Consider the following 17,637-nt stretch of genomic DNA (forward strand, 5'->3'; position numbering starts at 1 on the left):
GGACCACACAGAAATGGTACGCGGTCCGCGCAGGTGAAATGCCAAAATGTTAACCTCTCTGAACTCTTCACACGCGGTCCGCACTATTTTGGACTGGGCTCACGCGGACCGCGCAAGAATGCTGCGCGGCCGCTTAGGTCAAATATAACTGAGCCGGGATATTTTTTCATTAAGTCCCATTTTTGTTCACAATTTGAGTCCTAAGTGTCCCTACACAATTAATTAACATGCATTTATGCCCCATGATTCAACCAAAACAATAAAAATCTAAACTAACAGTTAACTAAGAAGAAAAAGGATGAAAATAAGAAGTTATACTAGTAGGGAGTGATTAAAAGAAACAAAAATTAGGCTATGAATGAAATAAACAAGAGTTGTTACCAGGGATTAATGAGAAATCAACTAACTGAGCAAGAGATGCGGATGTACAGTGAAAATTAAAGCTCCAGATGAAAATTTGCGAAAAAGTTCAAATAAGGCCCAAGGCTTCTATTTATAGAAAAACCCTAGGGACTCACAACTTACCTACCAGCGCGGCCACACGAAAATGGCCGCGGTCCGCGCTGGTTTTTATTCCTTCACATTTGACTGCTCAGCCCACGCGGACCACACTGTTTTGGTGCGCGGCCGCGTGGAAGTTATCAGAGACTTGGTGATTTCAGTTTTTCCCACGCGGATCGCACTACTTTAGACTGTGGCCGTGTATGAATTTTATCAGAGAGCATGCCTTTTTAAGTTTCCACATGCGGACCGCACAGCAAGGGACGCAGACCGCATTGAATCTTCTGAGAATGAACTTTCAGCTGCTCAAGCCCACGCGGACCGCACTGCTTTGGTGCGCGGCTGCGTAGGCCATTTTCAGGGACTGACCATTTTTTTGCACTTTTGCCCTGCACTGGTTCAACATTATTCCCTACAACACTTCACAAATTATCAGCTCAAAAATCCTACTCTACAACAGAAAAGCAAAGAAAAGGAAAAGACATGGGTTGCCTCCCAAGAAGCGCCTGATTTAACGTCGCGGCACGACGCATGTTACCATCACAGTCATTTCAAATGAATGCGTGCCACCACGTGGCTGTCATCAATCTTTCCCAAATAGTGCTTGACACGGTGCCCATTGACTCGGAAAACTTCACCATTTTATTTTTGAGATCAATGGCACCAAAGGGAGTTACACCAACCACTTCAAAAGGGCTGCTTCACTTAGACTTCAGCTTGCCCGGAAATAACCTCAACCGGGAATTGAGAAGAAGAACCATGTCACCAACTTTAAATTCCTTCCCTCGGGCATACTTGTCATGAAGGTATTTCATCTTGTCCTTATACAAGGACGAGCTAGAGTAAGCATGTAACCTAAACTCATCAAGTTCATTCAATTGCTCAACCCGGAGATTTGCAGCTACATCCCATTATAAGTTCAACTTTTTCAGAGCCCACATAGCCTTATGTTCCAATTCTACCGGAAGATGACAAACATTCCCAAACACCAAATGATACGGCGACATACCAATCGGAGTTTTGAAAGCTGTACGATAAGCCCAAAGAGCATCATCCAATTTCTTCGACCAGTCGGTCCTATTTGCATTGAAAGTCTTGGACAAAATACTCTTGATCTCACGGTTGGAAACTTCAATTTGGCCACTCGCTTGAGGATTATAAGGAGTGGTCACCTTGTGATTTACCCCATACTTGGCTAGCAAAAAGTCAAAAGCCCGGTTGCAAAAATGAGAACCCCCATCACTGATGATAGCACGTGGAGTGCCAAACCTCGTGAAGATACTCCTTTTCAAGAATGCCACCACACTTCGAGCTTCATTATTTGGCAAATCTATGGCCTCAACCCATTTCGACACATAATCAACCGCTACCAAGATGTAAGTGTTGCCACAAGAACTTACGAATGGTCCCATAAAGTCTATCCCCCAAACATCAAAAATGTCAACCTCTAGAATTGTGTTAAGGGGCATCTCATCTTTCTTCGAAATCCCTTCGGCACATTGGCATTCATCACATCTTTTCACAAAGTCACCGGCATCCTTGAACAACGAAGGCCAATAGAAACCACAACTCAACACTTTAGATGCCGTCCTCGCCCCGCCATGATGGCCACCATAGGGCGAAGAGTGACAAGCTTCCACAATACTCAATTGCTCTTCTTCGGAAACACACCGGCAAATTACACCATCGGTGCAAATTTTGAAAAGATACGGCTCATCCCAATAGTAGTCCAAGCAGTCCCGCTTGAGCTTCTTCCTTTTGTTAGAAGAGAGCTCATACGGAACCACATCGGTAATAAGATAATTGGCAATGTCGGCAAACCATGGCATGTCTAGCATTGAAACCGAGAGGAGTTGTTCATCCGGAAAAGCATCATTTATCTCAAGGCCGTCCAAAGGCCTCCCTTCCTCCTCCAATCGAGACAAGTGGTCCGCCACTTGATTTTCACTACCCTTTCTATCAACAATCTCCAAATCAAATTCTTGAAGAAGAAACACCCATCTCATTAACCTCGCTTTAGAATCTTTCTTCGTCATCAAATACCTAAGGGCAGCGTGATCGTTATGAATAATCACTTTGGCCCCCATAAGGCATGGGCGAAACTTCTCCATGGCAAAAACAATGGCAAGCAATTCCTTCTCGGTGACCGTGTAGTTCCTTTAAGCTTCATTCATTGTCTTAATTTCATAGTACACTGGATGGAACATTTTGTTCATTCTTTGGCCCAAGACCGCCCCCACCGCAACATCACTAGCGTCGCACATGAGCTCAAATGGCAAGCTCCAATTTGGTGCAGTAATGATGGGGGTAGTCGTCAACTTTTGCTTTAGAAGCTCGAAAGCCTCCATACATTTCTCATCGAACACATATTTGGCATCTTTCTCTAGCAATTTACACAACGGGTTAACTACCTTAGAGAAGTCTTTGATGAATCTTCGGTAGAAACCCGCGTAACCAAGAAAACTCTTCACCCCTTTGACAGAAGTAGGCGGAGGGAGCCTTGAGATAACCTCAATTTTCGCCTTATCAACCTCAATCCCTCATTTTGAAATTTTGTGACCCAAAACAATTCCTTCTTCTACCATAAAATGACATTTCTCCCAATTGAGAACCAAGTTTGTGTCTTCGCGTCGGGCCAACACACGATCCAAGATTTGCAAGCAATCACCAAATGAGTCCCCAACCACACTAAAATCATCCATGAAGACCTCCAAAATGTCCTCCACCATGTCGGTGAAGATTTCCATCATACATCGTTGGAAGGTCGTTGGTGCATTGCATAATCCAAATGGCATTCGAGAGAAGGCGAATGTGCCATAAGGACATGTGAAAGTTGTCTTTTCTTGATCTTCCGGGGCAATGAGAATTTGGTTATATCCTGAATACCCATCCAGAAAACAATAGAAAGCCCGGCCCGCAAGATGATCAAGCATTTGGTCCAAGAACGGCAATGGGAAATGATCCTTTCTAGTCACCTTGTTCAACTTTCGGTAGTCCATGCATACCCTCCAACCCGTCACAGTACGAGTCGGAATAAGTTCATTGTTGTCATTGGTCACCATCGTCATTCCTCCCTTCTTAGGCACACATTGTACCGGAGAAGTCCACGAACTGTCAGAAATTGGATACACCACACCGGCGTCAAGCCACTTGATGACTTCCTTTTTAACCACCTCTTGCATGGCCTCATTGAGTCTCCTTTGATGTTCAAGAGACGGCCTAGCATCCTCCTCCAATATTATCTTGTGCATGCAAAACGCGGGGCTAATACCCCGAATATCCGCCAAGGTCCATCCAATCGCCAGCTTGCGCTTTTGAAGAACCGCCAAAGTGGCATCAACCTGCACGTTAGTCAAGCAAGAAGAAAGAATAACTGACAAAGTGAAATTAGGACCAAGAAATTCATACCTGAGGTGAGGAGGAAGTGGTTTCAACTCCAACACCGGTGGCTCCTCAATAGATGGCTTGGTGGGAGGAGTTTTGCGATTTTCAAGATCAAGAGATAACTTCCTCGGTTCATAAGAATACGAGCCCATGCCAAGTAATGCGTTCACATACTCCACCCTTATAGCATCATCATTAACATCCATGTTCAATAGCACGACCTCAAGTGGGTCCTCAACATTTGCCATTGCGCTTGTGTCATCCACTATCACCGTCGTGACAATGTCAATAAACGAGCACACCTCGGTGCTATTTGGTTGCCTCATAGATTTGCATACGTGGAACACCACCTTTTCATCACCAACACGGAAGGTCAATTCTCCCGCTTCCACATCAACCAAGGCCTTCCCCATAGCTAGGAAGGGCCTCCCAAGAATAATAGGCACCTCGAAATCCACTTCGTAATCCAAAATTACAAAATCGGCCAGCAATATGAACTTATAAACACGAACAAGGACATCATCAATAATTCCCAAAGGCCGCTTCATTGACCGGTCCGCCATTTGAAGCCTCATAGAAGTTGGACGAGGTTGTCCGATTCCTAAGGTCTTGAATACCGAATATGGCATTAAATTGATACTTGCCCCCAAGTCACAAAGCGCTTTTGCAAAGTCGGCACTTCCAATGGTACATGGGATAGTGAATGTACCGGGATCCTCAAGTTTTGGAGCCATAGAATGCACAATTGCGCTCACTTGATGGGTCATCTTGATTGTCTCACACTCCATTGATCTCTTTTTTGTAACCAAATCTTTCATGAACTTTGCGTATTCCGGCATTTGCTCGAGTACCTCCACCAAATGCACGTTGATAGTCAAACTCTTCATCATTTCAATGAATTTCTTAAATTGGTTGTCACCCTTTTGCTTGGCCAACTGTTGAGGATAGGGCGGAGGAGGACTAGGTAAAGATGCCTTGGCTTTTGGCACCACCGGTTCGGGTATATCAATGACGTGTTCCCTATACGGGTTCACGGCCTCTTGAGTCTCCTCCTCACCTTCATCAATTTCAATTCTCACATCATCATTTGCACTTGGTTCAACAACATCCTCAACTACCAACGGGATTTCATCATTTTGCTACTCATCTTCATCCACTGTAACTTGGTTTCCTCTTGAGGCATGCACATCACCGCCTATTCCACTTCGCGTTGTCACTGCCATCACATGATTATTGTGCCCACCCTTGGGGTTTACTACCGTATCACTTGGTAGAGCACCCTTTGGGCGAGTATTTAAAGATTGAGAGATTTAGCCTAATTGCACTTCGAAGTTCCGGATAGATGTGTTATGCGAAGTTAATTGGGCCTCAGAATCTTGACTCTTTATCATCATTTGCTCGAACATGCTCTCTATTTGACCCATGTCATTGCCCGACGAACTCGAACCTTGAGATTGAAACGGAGGCGGGTTATTGGGTTGTTGATACATTGGGGGCCTTTGAAAGCCTTGCCCCCTATTACCTTGTCCACTATTATTGTTCCAACCACCTTGACCACTATTGTTGTTGTTCCAATTGTTGTTCCCGTTCCAATTACCTTGATTCCCCGAATTATTGTTCCCCCAATTGCCTCCTTGATTGTTGTTGTAATTCCAATTGCCACCTTGTTGATTGCCCCAATTACCTTGGGGTCTCCATTGTTGATTCCCTTGATTACCTCTATTCCCTTGGTAGTTGTTAACATATTGGACTTCCTCACTTTGGTCATCAAAACATTCGTTCGAATATCCACCACCATCATTGTTGTCGTCATATTGTTCACAATTACTTTGAGGTTGTTGTCCTCTTTGCCTCCTTTTCAACATAGCAACACCTTCCATTGCGTTGACTTGGCCCAGGTTTTGGACTTGTTGCAATTGCGCCTTTGCCAATTGATTCATAGTTGTTGTAAGCTCGTCTATAGTATGGCCATGATCGTTCAATTCCTTGTGCAAATGGATGACCGTGGGGTCACCTTGGGGCACGTTTGCTCGGCTTTGCCCTGCCGAAGAGGTGTCGGCTATTTCATCAAGTACATCACATGCCTCTTGGTAAGAAAGTTTCATAAAATTCCCTCCAGCCAATTGGTTCACAATGCATTGATTTGTGGTGTTAATGCCCCGATAAAAGGTTTGTTGAATCATAGCCTCGGTCATGTCGTTATTAGGGCACTCTTTCACCATTGTTCTATATCTTTCCCATATCTCATGCAAAGGTTCTGTTGGCTCTTGCTTGAAAGCTAGAATTTCATCTCGAAGAGCTGCCATATGACTTGGAGAGAAGAACTTGGCAATAAATTTGTCCGCCAATTCATCCCATGTTGTAATAGAATGATTAGGGAGCCTTTCTAACCAATCCAATGCTTTACCCCGAAGAGAAAACGGGAAAAGCCTCAATCTCAACGCATCCTCGGACACGTTTGTCTGCTTGCTACCCCAACATGTATCCACGAACCCCTTCAAGTGCTTGCAGGCGTTTTGATCGAAGGCACCCGTGAAATAACCTCTTTGCTCGAGCAAGGTCAGCATAACATTTGTGATTTGAAAGTTCCCCGCCCGGATTCGGGGAGGAACAATAGCACTGGCGTATCCTTAATTTGGTAGAACTCTGGAAGCCACTCTCGGCGGTTGCGGAGGAGGGTTTGGAATGTTGATGTTCTCATTTGCATTTATATTGACATTTCGGCCTCTCCGTGGAAGTTGAGGTAAGACCTCATCTTGTTCTAGATCTTCTACCTCCTCCCCCGCTATCACATTACCGAGAGGATCGTTTGCATTAAGAGCCATTGTACCTGATTGATCGACACACACCAAGTTAGTAAATAAGAAGGAAAGAGAAGCAAAACACAATACTAGCTGCACAAATAGTCAACACCGTAAAGTTCCCCGACAACGGTGCCAAAAAGTGATCGCAGCGGACTCAACCTAAGGAAGAGTGGGCGCTAATACTTTTACCCAATAGCGGTATCGGGGTCAATTTTCCACAGGGAACTTCAATTTGGAGTTGCGTGTTTGTATAGTGTAGGACTATGTTTTAGCTCCTAATTGATCTTCTAACATTTTTGGTTTTCTTTTGATTAATAGCTACAATTTATCAACTACAATTGTAAAACTAAGTTATGCTAAAATTATGATTCTAAGTTGTATGCAATATAGAGAAAGACACTAGGGTCGTGGCATGTACCTAGGTGGTCAACTAACGGGTAGAGATTCCTAATGCAAGAATGATGACTATGGGACTTATGCTATAACCGTTGCACTTTTGCACTCACTCTCAGACCTCTCGGTAGAGAGAGTGATTTTGCCCAATTGACTCTCTCGAGACCAATTGGGTAGGCCAATTTGCCCAAGCAACTTATGGTTCAAGTTGGGTAATTACTCTCTCGAGGTTTAACCCGTTAATTGGGACTACCATTCTCATGGGTCCATCCCAATTCCTTGTTAGAATTAATCTTGGGGTCATAGACTCTCTTTCTCAAGAAGAGTCAAGACTCACTAAGCTAGACTTAGTGTTTGCAACCACCAAATCTTAATGAAAACATAAGATTAATTCAAATAACAAATACCCAACATCATTCATGCACTAAACAATCACACCCATTAATTACCCACACTAGGATTGAGCCACAACCCTAGCTAATGGGTTTAGCTAGCCATAATAGGAACAGAAATTGAAGAAATAATAGATGAAATTGACATAACAATTAACTACAATGTTAATCTACTCAAATCCACGTTAATACTAGAAGAAATTGCCCAAAATAGGCTAAAATCATGAAATCCCAAGTTCAGCTGCTCTATGCTCTCAAAACAGATCTGGAAAAAAACTACTGCTAAAAAGTAAAATGTTCTATTTATACTACACAGGAAAAACCGGACAAAAATACCTCTGAGGGTCTGGCGCGGACCGCGCACAAATGACGCGCGGCCGCGTAGGGTTTTGGGCCTTCATATCTTGTTTCTGGCACTGGGGGCGCGGACCGCACAAAAGTGATGCGCGGCCGCGTGAACTTCATCCACGCGGACTGCACTGATTAGGTGCGCGACCGCGTGAGCTTTTGCCTTGAATGATTGAGTCTCTGATACTCTTAGGCGCGGACCGTGTGGAAAGGGGCGCGGACCGCGCAACTTGACTTGAAGATATCATGGCCTCTGAACTTTCCTGCGCGGCCGCGTGGCAGAACAGTGCGGACCGCGCAGGTTGAACTTGAAGATGTCCAGCTTCTGAACTCTCCTGCGCGGCCGCGTGACAAAACAGTGCGGACCGCGCAGGTCCTTTTGATCCCCCCTTTCAGTTGTCTTTTGACACTTGGCAGATTTCACTCCTTTTTGAGCCGATCTTTAGTATTTGTCATCTTGTCGCTCAAACCTGCAATCAAGCGCAACTTGTAAGCATTTTGGGACTAATTTCTGGCAGTTAATGCACAAAGCTTAGGTAAGAATGGGTATAAAACATGTAGAAATCACAGTTATCACCATGTTTTTCTAGAAATTTTGCCAACACAAAATTACTATTTTTCGGATATTATTTGGGTAAAACATCCGGAGATCGTGATCGTGTGGGTGATGAAGATTCCATTGAGAGTTGAGACGTTGTGGAACTGAAGGCTTACGTGACTAAAAAGTCGTATTCACGCTTCAAGAGACAACCCATAAATTTCCATATATACTAGTTGTCTGGATTACATGTGATTTTGATACTGCAATTGCTTCCGCTTCTTATTATTATACATCATAAATGACATTTTTCTTACAATCGACAAAATTTATTATTTTTAATGCTTAAACTCAATATTTTTGCAGCTGAACAAAAATCCTGGGTTGTAAATATTGTACTGATATTTGTATAAAGCGAATAATATATAATATTAATATCAAATTTTAAAAAATAAAATTAATTACACCTTTTTTCCAACTATTCTTAAAAGCTCTACAACTCCACAAGTCCAAGGCCTAAGACACAATGACTACATCTCCTGAGCTGTCTCAAACGCGCCACAGGTTGGTACGCTTTAGTCAAACTTTTCATGAATGCTTTGGTGGTTGCTTAGCTTAGTCGCAGGCCTATCTTTTTTGAGGTTGGGGACTGTTTAGCCCCTATCAATATAATTTGGTGCCCACACTTTGTCGGCTTGTCGTTTGGAAGCATAGCCGTTTTGTCCCCCACCTATCTTCTACGCTTTCTCCCTACCTTTCAGTTTCAACTCTCTCACCACAAATATCTCACGTACATGACACATTTCACAAGGCTCATCTTTTACGACTCTGGGTTTTGATTTAAGGATATGCATATTTTGGTATATACTTGAATTATAGAATCGAAATTAAAAAAATATATTTTGTATTTGGTACTTCAGTATTCACTATAATATTTGATTTAATTTTATATATTAATATTTAGAAAAAATACCAAAATATTAATACTGCTCCAAAATACTTACTATCTGACACAATAATTTTAGATTAACAACAACAACATACACAGTATTATCCTACACCGTTGGGTCTGGGGAGAGTAATGTGTACGCGGACCTTACTTTTACCTTGTGAGGATAGAAGGGTTGTTTCCAATAGACCCTCGGCTCAGGAAAACATAAGCACTTCGTTAATGAAAATATAGACAGGAAGGGACAACACCAAAAAGTTATGTAAAAGTAGAATAAAAATAACAAAATAGTAAGGTGCTCAGCAGTGAAAGAAAATAACGGCTAGTCATAAAAAAGCTACTATCAATAGAAAGCGAGACTGCGTGTCAATACTACTGTTATAAACACTCTAAACTACCTACTCTACTACCTTAATCCTCAACCTTCATATATACCTTCCTATTAAGGGTCATGTCCTTGGTTCAGGGGGGCCGACGAATTTTGTGGCCTAAAGACAAACTTAATAAGGGGCCTTAACTTTTTAAATTCTTTTTAATTATTTATTTGAAGCCTATTCTTTTAACTTTCTTAGATACAAAGTTGTTAATAATTTTCTTATAATCAATAACTCCTAATAAGTATTTCTCAATTGAAAATATAGCTAATCCATTTAACCTTTCTTGTGACATTGTTGATCTAAGTAAGGTTTTATCAATTTTAATTTTGAAAACTTCTTTCCGTTGAAGCTGCAGTAACATGATTTATTAAAATTATTCCATAAACAATTTAGGCATTTGGAAAGTATCAATTAAACTGCTATCTTCTATTTGTACTATTTTCCTTAATACTTTTAATTCAGAAAATAAATCTAAACCATCAAATACAAATTGATTATAATGCGTTAAGGAACATTCAAGATTAAGGCAATATTTTATTCAAATTTCCAACATCTAGTGATCTTAATTTTTACCGCCAAATAAAAAACCAAAAATATTTTCACATGGTTCGAATTGTTCAAATCTATTTTGAAGTGAAAAAATAGCATTGTCTATTATGTATAAAAGTAATCAACTCTACAGGACTATTCGAAAGATTTTGAGATTTCATTATCAATATTCACATCAAATTGTTACTTCCTATATATCACATATTTCTTACGAAATTCGAGTTCGATATTCATAGCACTTGCAAATACTTCTTATCTATATTTGTTAAAGAAAGAAATCAAACTTTTTCACTTTAAGATTTTTTTTAAACTTATACATAATCTATTAGCTGTAACAAAAAATAGTGCCCTCACAAATATGAGGCCTAAAGCGGTTGCTTTACTTGCTTTATGGAAGAGCTGCCCCTACAGCCCGGTCAATTAAAGTTGTGTCATATCTTGTCTAATCACTTCTCCCCACCTCTTATTTGGTCTATCTCTACCTTTCCGTAGGCCCTCTAATGTCAACCTCTCACACCTCCTCATCGAGGCGTCTGTGCTCATTCTTACATGACAAAATCACCTAAGCCATGCTTCTCGCATCTTATCTTCAATAGGGGCCACACCCACCTTGTCGTGAATAATTTTAGATTCTAACATAAATATATAAAGGCATAAAATTTATTGTCGTGTCATTGCTTGAGGGTCAATTCAGATTATTATTGTTAGTTCAACTGTAAATTTTGTAACATAATTTTTCAGATTCCTTGCTTATTTTAGAATTGATGATAATTCATTTTCAAAAGTTCTTACATGATCACGCAAGATTTATAATTCACCCTCTAGAAAATAAAAAGTTTCAAAAGGTACTTTCTTTGATTTATTGTTTTGTTCTTGGATTTAGTGTGTTGTCCAAGATTTTTTATCTCTTAAAGACAAAAATGAAAGTTACAATTCTTTATCCAAAAGGATAGATCAAATTTATCGAATTGAATAAATCGAAATCGAATCACATCAAATTTAATTACTTATGATATTAATATAGCATTTTAAGAAACTAAATATCACAATTTTTACTTTAAGCCTCTGCCGTTTTTTTTGGTGTAAACAGAAAGTTTTTTCCCCCCTTTCATTTTCGCAAATGCTGAAGTTACAAAACATCCAAACATCTTTTTCCAATTTCAATTAAATATTATCCAAATGTTTAAATGACTCGGCTAATTTAAAATTTTCACCAAATAAGTCCATGAAGGAAGATAGTCTTTCTATCAAATTGTTCTCCATTTTAACCATTAAATTCAGAATTTTTAATCAAGGGCGAAGAAATTTCAGCCATTACTACATTCTTCGATGATTATTTAGAAATTATTATTGAACGAGTCATTAAAATTATGTTTGTTACAAGTTGTTAATTTTATATGATAAGGTAAAAAAGTATCTAAAGTCTTATTTACTTTAAATTTTCACGTTACCAACCTTATGTTTAGTATAAAAAAATTTCATATGACTGGAAAATATTTGAGGTCCATGTAAACAAGTGCCCCTTCAATATTTCACAACTCATATAGGTAAAGATCAGATTAGTATTCCCTCCGTTCCAATTTAATTGATTTTTTTGCTGTTTGCATGCGCATTAAGAAATTCATATTTTAACATTAATTAATAAAAAATTGACATATTAACCTTAGTTTGTTCATTGAAAATATAATAGATCCATTTATTCCAAAGGCAACTTAAGAACAAAGAAGTTAATTATTTCTTGATATTTGGAAAAATCAAATATTAAAGCGTACCGAAGGGAGTACTTTTTTCGATAATCAAAGAAATGTTGGAACTATTAGTATATTATTTCTCGTGAAAGATGAAATTCAAGAGTAACTCAACTTCAAATTGCAGAGAATATGAATGAGGAATTTTCAGAAATTACTGTTGTTTGGTGACTATTAACTTTCTATAGCGACCATATTCATAATTATTTTATATAGCTATTATTTAGTTGTCAGCGACTGTATTTGCTATACTTTAATTGATTTTTTTGCTGTTTGCACGCACATTAAGAAATTCATATTTTAACATTAATTAATAAAAAATTGACATATTAACCTTAGTTTGTTCATTGGAAATATAATAGATCCATTTATTCCAAAGGCAACTTAAGAACAAAGAAGTTAATTATTTCTTGATATTTGGAAAAATCAAATATTAAAGCGTACCGAAGGGAGTACTTTTTTCGATAATCAAAGAAATGTTGGAACTATTAGTATATTATTTCTCGTGAAAGATGAAATTCAAGAGTAACTCAACTTCAAATTGCAGAGAATATGAATGAGGAATTTTCAGAAATTACTGTTGTTTGGTGACTATTAACTTTCTATAGCGACCATATTCATAATTATTTTATATAGCTATTATTTAGTTGTCAGCGACTGTATTTGCTATACTTTAATTGATTTTTTTGCTGTTTGCACGCACATTAAGAAATTCATATTTTAACATTAATTAATAAAAAATTGACATATTAACCTTAGTTTGTTCATTGGAAATATAATAGATCCATTTATTCCAAAGGCAACTTAAGAACAAAGAAGTTAATTATTTCTTGATATTTGGAAAAATCTCCACCACAACCCGCATTGATAAGCGGTAACTATATGTATAGTAAAATTAGTTCAGTCCAATATGCAATTCATGGAAAAACAAGATATCTGATCTGTTAGTTATTGCTTGCTACAAAAATAGCAGTAGTCGCAGACAACACACATTACTGCTGGGGACCGTTAGGAGAAAAAACATCGTCCTATTCATCCTCCTCTGAAGCGCACAAAGCAGACAGGTGGTACCCCACCTCTCCCTCCCTTTTCTACCTTCTCATACACTCCCCCCACCCCCAACCCCACCCCACCTACTTTTCATTACCATTTCCTTTCTTCCCTTTTCCTCTTCTTTCCCTTCTTACCCACCTGCAAAAAATCAAGAAACCCCTCTCTGTTTTTGATGGAAGCTACTCTTGGTCTAATGGATTTAGCTGGTGATCATGGTGGAGGAGGAACTGATGGGTCAATTTCAACAGTGTCAAAGGAAGATAATATGGTGTTGTTATCATCTGAGGCTTCTTCTTCATCATACCCTGATGAGTCTGAGCTTGAATTGGGTCTTGGACTAAGTCTTGGTTCTAAGTCCAATAAAACTGGAGCTTCAAGGGCTAAATTCTTGACGGCTAAAGATTTCCCTTCTTTGGGTTCCAATTCATTTTCTTCATCTTCCTCTTCTTCAGCTACTAAAATTAATAATAATAATGCTTCCTGTGGCACCAAGAGAGCTGCTGATTCTATTTCACCTCCCCGTTCTACTGTCAGGTATGACTATTTCTTCACTGCCATCTTCTTATTTCTGCAATCAATTTTTCATGTGTTAGTTTCATGCTTTGCAAAGGTTATGGATAAGCATTTACTATTTCTTAGCTGCAAGTTCTTTATTGTTCTAATGTGATTTTTGATGTAACTATGTGTCAATTTTCGATTCCTTTTTACATTATGTTTGATTAGAACAAGCTGTTCAAGATATTTGGTTGTTGTATGTTTGGTTCTCTAGGAATCTGATACCTATGATGAAATGCGTTTTCTTTTATTATATCTTTGCACTATTTTCTTCCTCGTGGTGGAATATTTTACTAAACTATGTGATCTTCGACTTTAATTGAATATTTCTATTCATTCATCTAAAGGAAGGATCCCTTCTGAAGTGACAAAAAGCTGAAGGTTTAGTTTGACATAAATTATTGGACTCATGACACGTGGCTTGTGATTTCTATGTCCCTATTAGCACTTAGCAGTGGCAGATTTAAAACACAAGTAGGAACCCAGTGGATTCGGCACGGGGTACAGATATACATATGTGAAAAATCACCAAAATTTTAACAAATAATTAGATTATGAACCTATAATTTCAAAAAGTGCAATGGGTTCATCTGTAAGAACCTAAATGTTGAGCCCTTATATTGAAATATGGATCCGGCTCTGCCTGTGTTTGAAGTATCATGAATGATTACAATTTTAGTCAAAAGTAGGAATAGATTCTTTTGCAGAATGATTGACTGCTACACTCAATATTACAACAACAATTAAAGAAAAAATTTATTTATCCTCTATTCAACTACCCATCCAAGTGCATTTGGAACCAGGTAATTTGATTTCCTGTAGAAAAAGAGAGGGTGCTTTTTTGGATATTGAGCTCGTCTTCATCTTCCTTGGTGGTTGAGATTTATGTATGAAACTTCTTTAAGTAAGATTTTGATATTGTTGTCCTGTAAAGTTGCATCTTTCTATAACATTCCTTTGGGTCAAATTCAATAAGTTTTGGTTTCACGGAACAGATAAGTTTATTCCTTGAAGTTCATTGAAAAAGTGTAGTTACATAGTTTTGGTGCCTTTTTGTAGTTGAGTTATTCCTTGAAGTGCTCATTTCCAGAATATCTGGGGTTGGAGATATAATATTCTGCCCTTTTTCAGGCAGTTTATTGTATGTTAAATGTGAGCACATATTATGTACTGTTTGTTATGGTTTATAAGTTTGATATTTAATGTGGTATTGTTCCATATCATTATGTTACTTCGAGATATCATGTCTGATGTCCGGTATAGATATGGCTTCAACAGATGGTTTTCTTTTATTGGACACTGTTCTGCTACTTGGCAGCCCAAGCTAATGTGTCATGACTAAAATATGTCATAGCTGTTGTTGCATGCATAAACTTTGTTATTGAAACTTTTCCTATGTCACAGGAAGATATGCCTTTCCTTTTTCATCCTTGCTAATGTAGGTTGTGCATTTTATTTAGTGAGCAAACTATAATAAGCTGTTTAACATACTTAAGATTTTTAGTTTTCTTTCTCTTTGTCTTAATATACATCTACTTACTTACCTTTTGCTTGAATCCCACATTGCAGTCAGGTTGTTGGATGGCCTCCTGTAAGAACTTATAGGATGAATACCCTAGTTAACCAGACAAAATCACCACCCACAGAAGAATTTTGCGGGGCAATTGAGAAATGCAAAAGCAAAAATATCATCACTAATGCGAGTAGCAGCAAGAGCAACAGTTTTGCCAAGGAGAAAGGGCTCATCAAGACTTCCATGTTTGTGAAGGTCAATATGGATGGAGTTGCAATTGGAAGGAAGGTAGATCTGAATGCTCATAGTAGCTATGAGAACTTGGAACAGACTTTAGATAGGATGTTCTTAAAACCCAACACTGCGGTTTGTGCAAGATGTAAGTAGTTCTTCTCCCTAGTTCATTAATCTGAAAATGGAACAGAAGATTGTTTCCACAAATATGCCATAAAGGATAATGAGTTTTTAGTTGCTTCAGAATTTGAATGAATTATACATCGAGTTTTGTTGGGCAAAATGTTGATGGTTGTAATGAATTATGGTTTTTTGTTGGAAATATTAGCTGTCCATATGTTCTAAGCCTGATATCTTGGAGGAACTGACAGACATTTCATGCTAAATTCTTGTTTTTAAACAATTCTTTGGAGTTCTTATAACAAGTATTTTAGGTTCATTTTCCATGGTTTCTGACATTAACTTTTTGTATGCTGTCAGCGTCAAATGCACAAGAGCTAAGTGTCATGTCAGAAACGTCATCTTCAAGATTATTAGATGGATCATCAGAATTTGTGCTGACTTATGAAGACAAAGAAGGAGACTGGATGCTTGTTGGAGATGTTCCATGGGAGTATGTCCTGCATCTGTCACTTTGCTTTTCCTGCACATTAACAATTGAAATACACCTAATTATTATTTATAAAATGTGTTGCAAAAAATCAACAGATACATAGTACTTTATGTCTTTGTTATCTTAGAGTGAAAAATGAATAGGAGAAGTTGCTTATTAAATAATAGGGGGACTATATTCATCAACATGAATTGGCAATTTGGTTCTTACATTATGTGTACTAGTATAAATACTTATTATGTTCGCATTATAAGGGTTGGGGATTGCTTAATCTGGTTTAGCTTTGGCTTCATAGAAATCAGTAATTGTTATAATGCAGATCCCTCTGTGCTTTCTGGTTGATTTTGTAGAACACACAACATTCTGCTGTATGGAACCGATTAAATGTACCCATGTTTATCATATGGTCGCCTTATTTGTTTCAGAATGTTTATTAGCTCCGTCAGGAGACTACGAATCATGAGGACATCTGACGCCAATGGACTTGGTACATGTAAGCGTGAGTCACATATGCTCCTGGTACAGATTAAAACTGACATGCTGACTAAATTATTTGTTGAATTTCAGCTCCAAGTTTCATGGAAAGAAATGGAAGACAGAGGACTAAGCCTATATAGGTCAGATAAAGAAGCCCCTTATTGGAAGGATGAAGTACAGAAGGAAATTATAGTGGATTATAAAATAATTTCTCAGTAACAAACTGGTCATATGTGATCTTATTGGCTTTTTTTTTTTTTTTTTTTTTTTAACCTCACGGGTAACAAACTGGTCATATGTGATTTTTTACTTCACTCTCTGGGAGGAGAGGCGTTTTGGTAGATTATGGAAGATGCTGGTATATGTCATACACTGCGATCTTCAGAGGTAGTTGTGAGCATGGATGTGTCCACTTATACTGTACTATGTTTATCCTGAAACAGGTGAACACTAATGTTGTTGAAAGGAAAGTTTACAAGGTTCATACTGGGAACCTTTTTTGTTGGTTGATAAAACCTTTAATTATTTCATGTTTGTATTTCAATTTTTTGTCTACTCCTTATTTCCCAAGTATTTCTGCAACTATCGCTTGGAGCAAGATGTGTTGCCTATGAAACTTAAATGATTTGATTGTCTTTAGTGTTGGGAAGAAAGTATAGCTTAGCCACGGAGGAGTGTGTTGGAATTGTACATTTTGCATTGCTGGTTGTAACTTACTTTCTTGCTAGATAATGAATGTAGACATGATGTGAATGTAGACATAGTCTTATGTAATATACATGGCTAGCATAATTATAGGGATTCACAACACATTTATAGGATTTCCTTTTTTATTCTTTCTATAGTTAGAGCTCTATGTACTTGTATATATACTTGTTACTTCTTGAATATGACATATGAGAGATTTTTCTCTATTGTCTCTGTACTTTACATGGTATCATAGCAGGTCTACTGCTCATCGGAGTTGGGTCGAATCCGCTGTCGGAAATTCCTTGGCTGGAAGCTAATTTAAGGTCTTTTTGACATTTTCAGTTGACTTGTGGTGGTTCTCTGATCATAGAACCACATTTTGGCAAAGAACAACCTTATACCAGATTTTATTCTCACTTTGTTTGGTCATGTTTGAGTTTGGTTCATTGGTTATTCGATTTCTTTAATTCTGTGGTATTTTTCTTGGAGGCTGCCTGTGTGAGAAGCTTGCATCTTTAT

General features: G+C 38.4%; 1 protein-coding gene across 1 annotated transcript; it reads left to right on the plus strand.

The window, feature by feature from the left end:
- The first annotated feature begins 13,157 nt into the window (after positions 1-13,157).
- LOC107779163 (auxin-responsive protein IAA11) lies at positions 13,158-16,696 on the plus strand. The gene is given in 6 exon segments (XM_016599522.2): positions 13,158-13,570; positions 15,161-15,483; positions 15,819-15,951; positions 16,377-16,444; positions 16,519-16,527; positions 16,530-16,696. Coding segments are annotated over 6 exon segments (924 nt in total). The 5' UTR covers positions 13,158-13,208; the 3' UTR covers positions 16,559-16,696.
- Positions 16,697-17,637: the final 941 nt, after the last annotated feature.

The sequence above is a fragment of the Nicotiana tabacum genome, chromosome 22 (genome assembly GCF_000715075.1).
Source record: "Nicotiana tabacum cultivar K326 chromosome 22, ASM71507v2, whole genome shotgun sequence".
Classification (NCBI taxonomy): Eukaryota; Viridiplantae; Streptophyta; class Magnoliopsida; order Solanales; family Solanaceae; genus Nicotiana; species Nicotiana tabacum.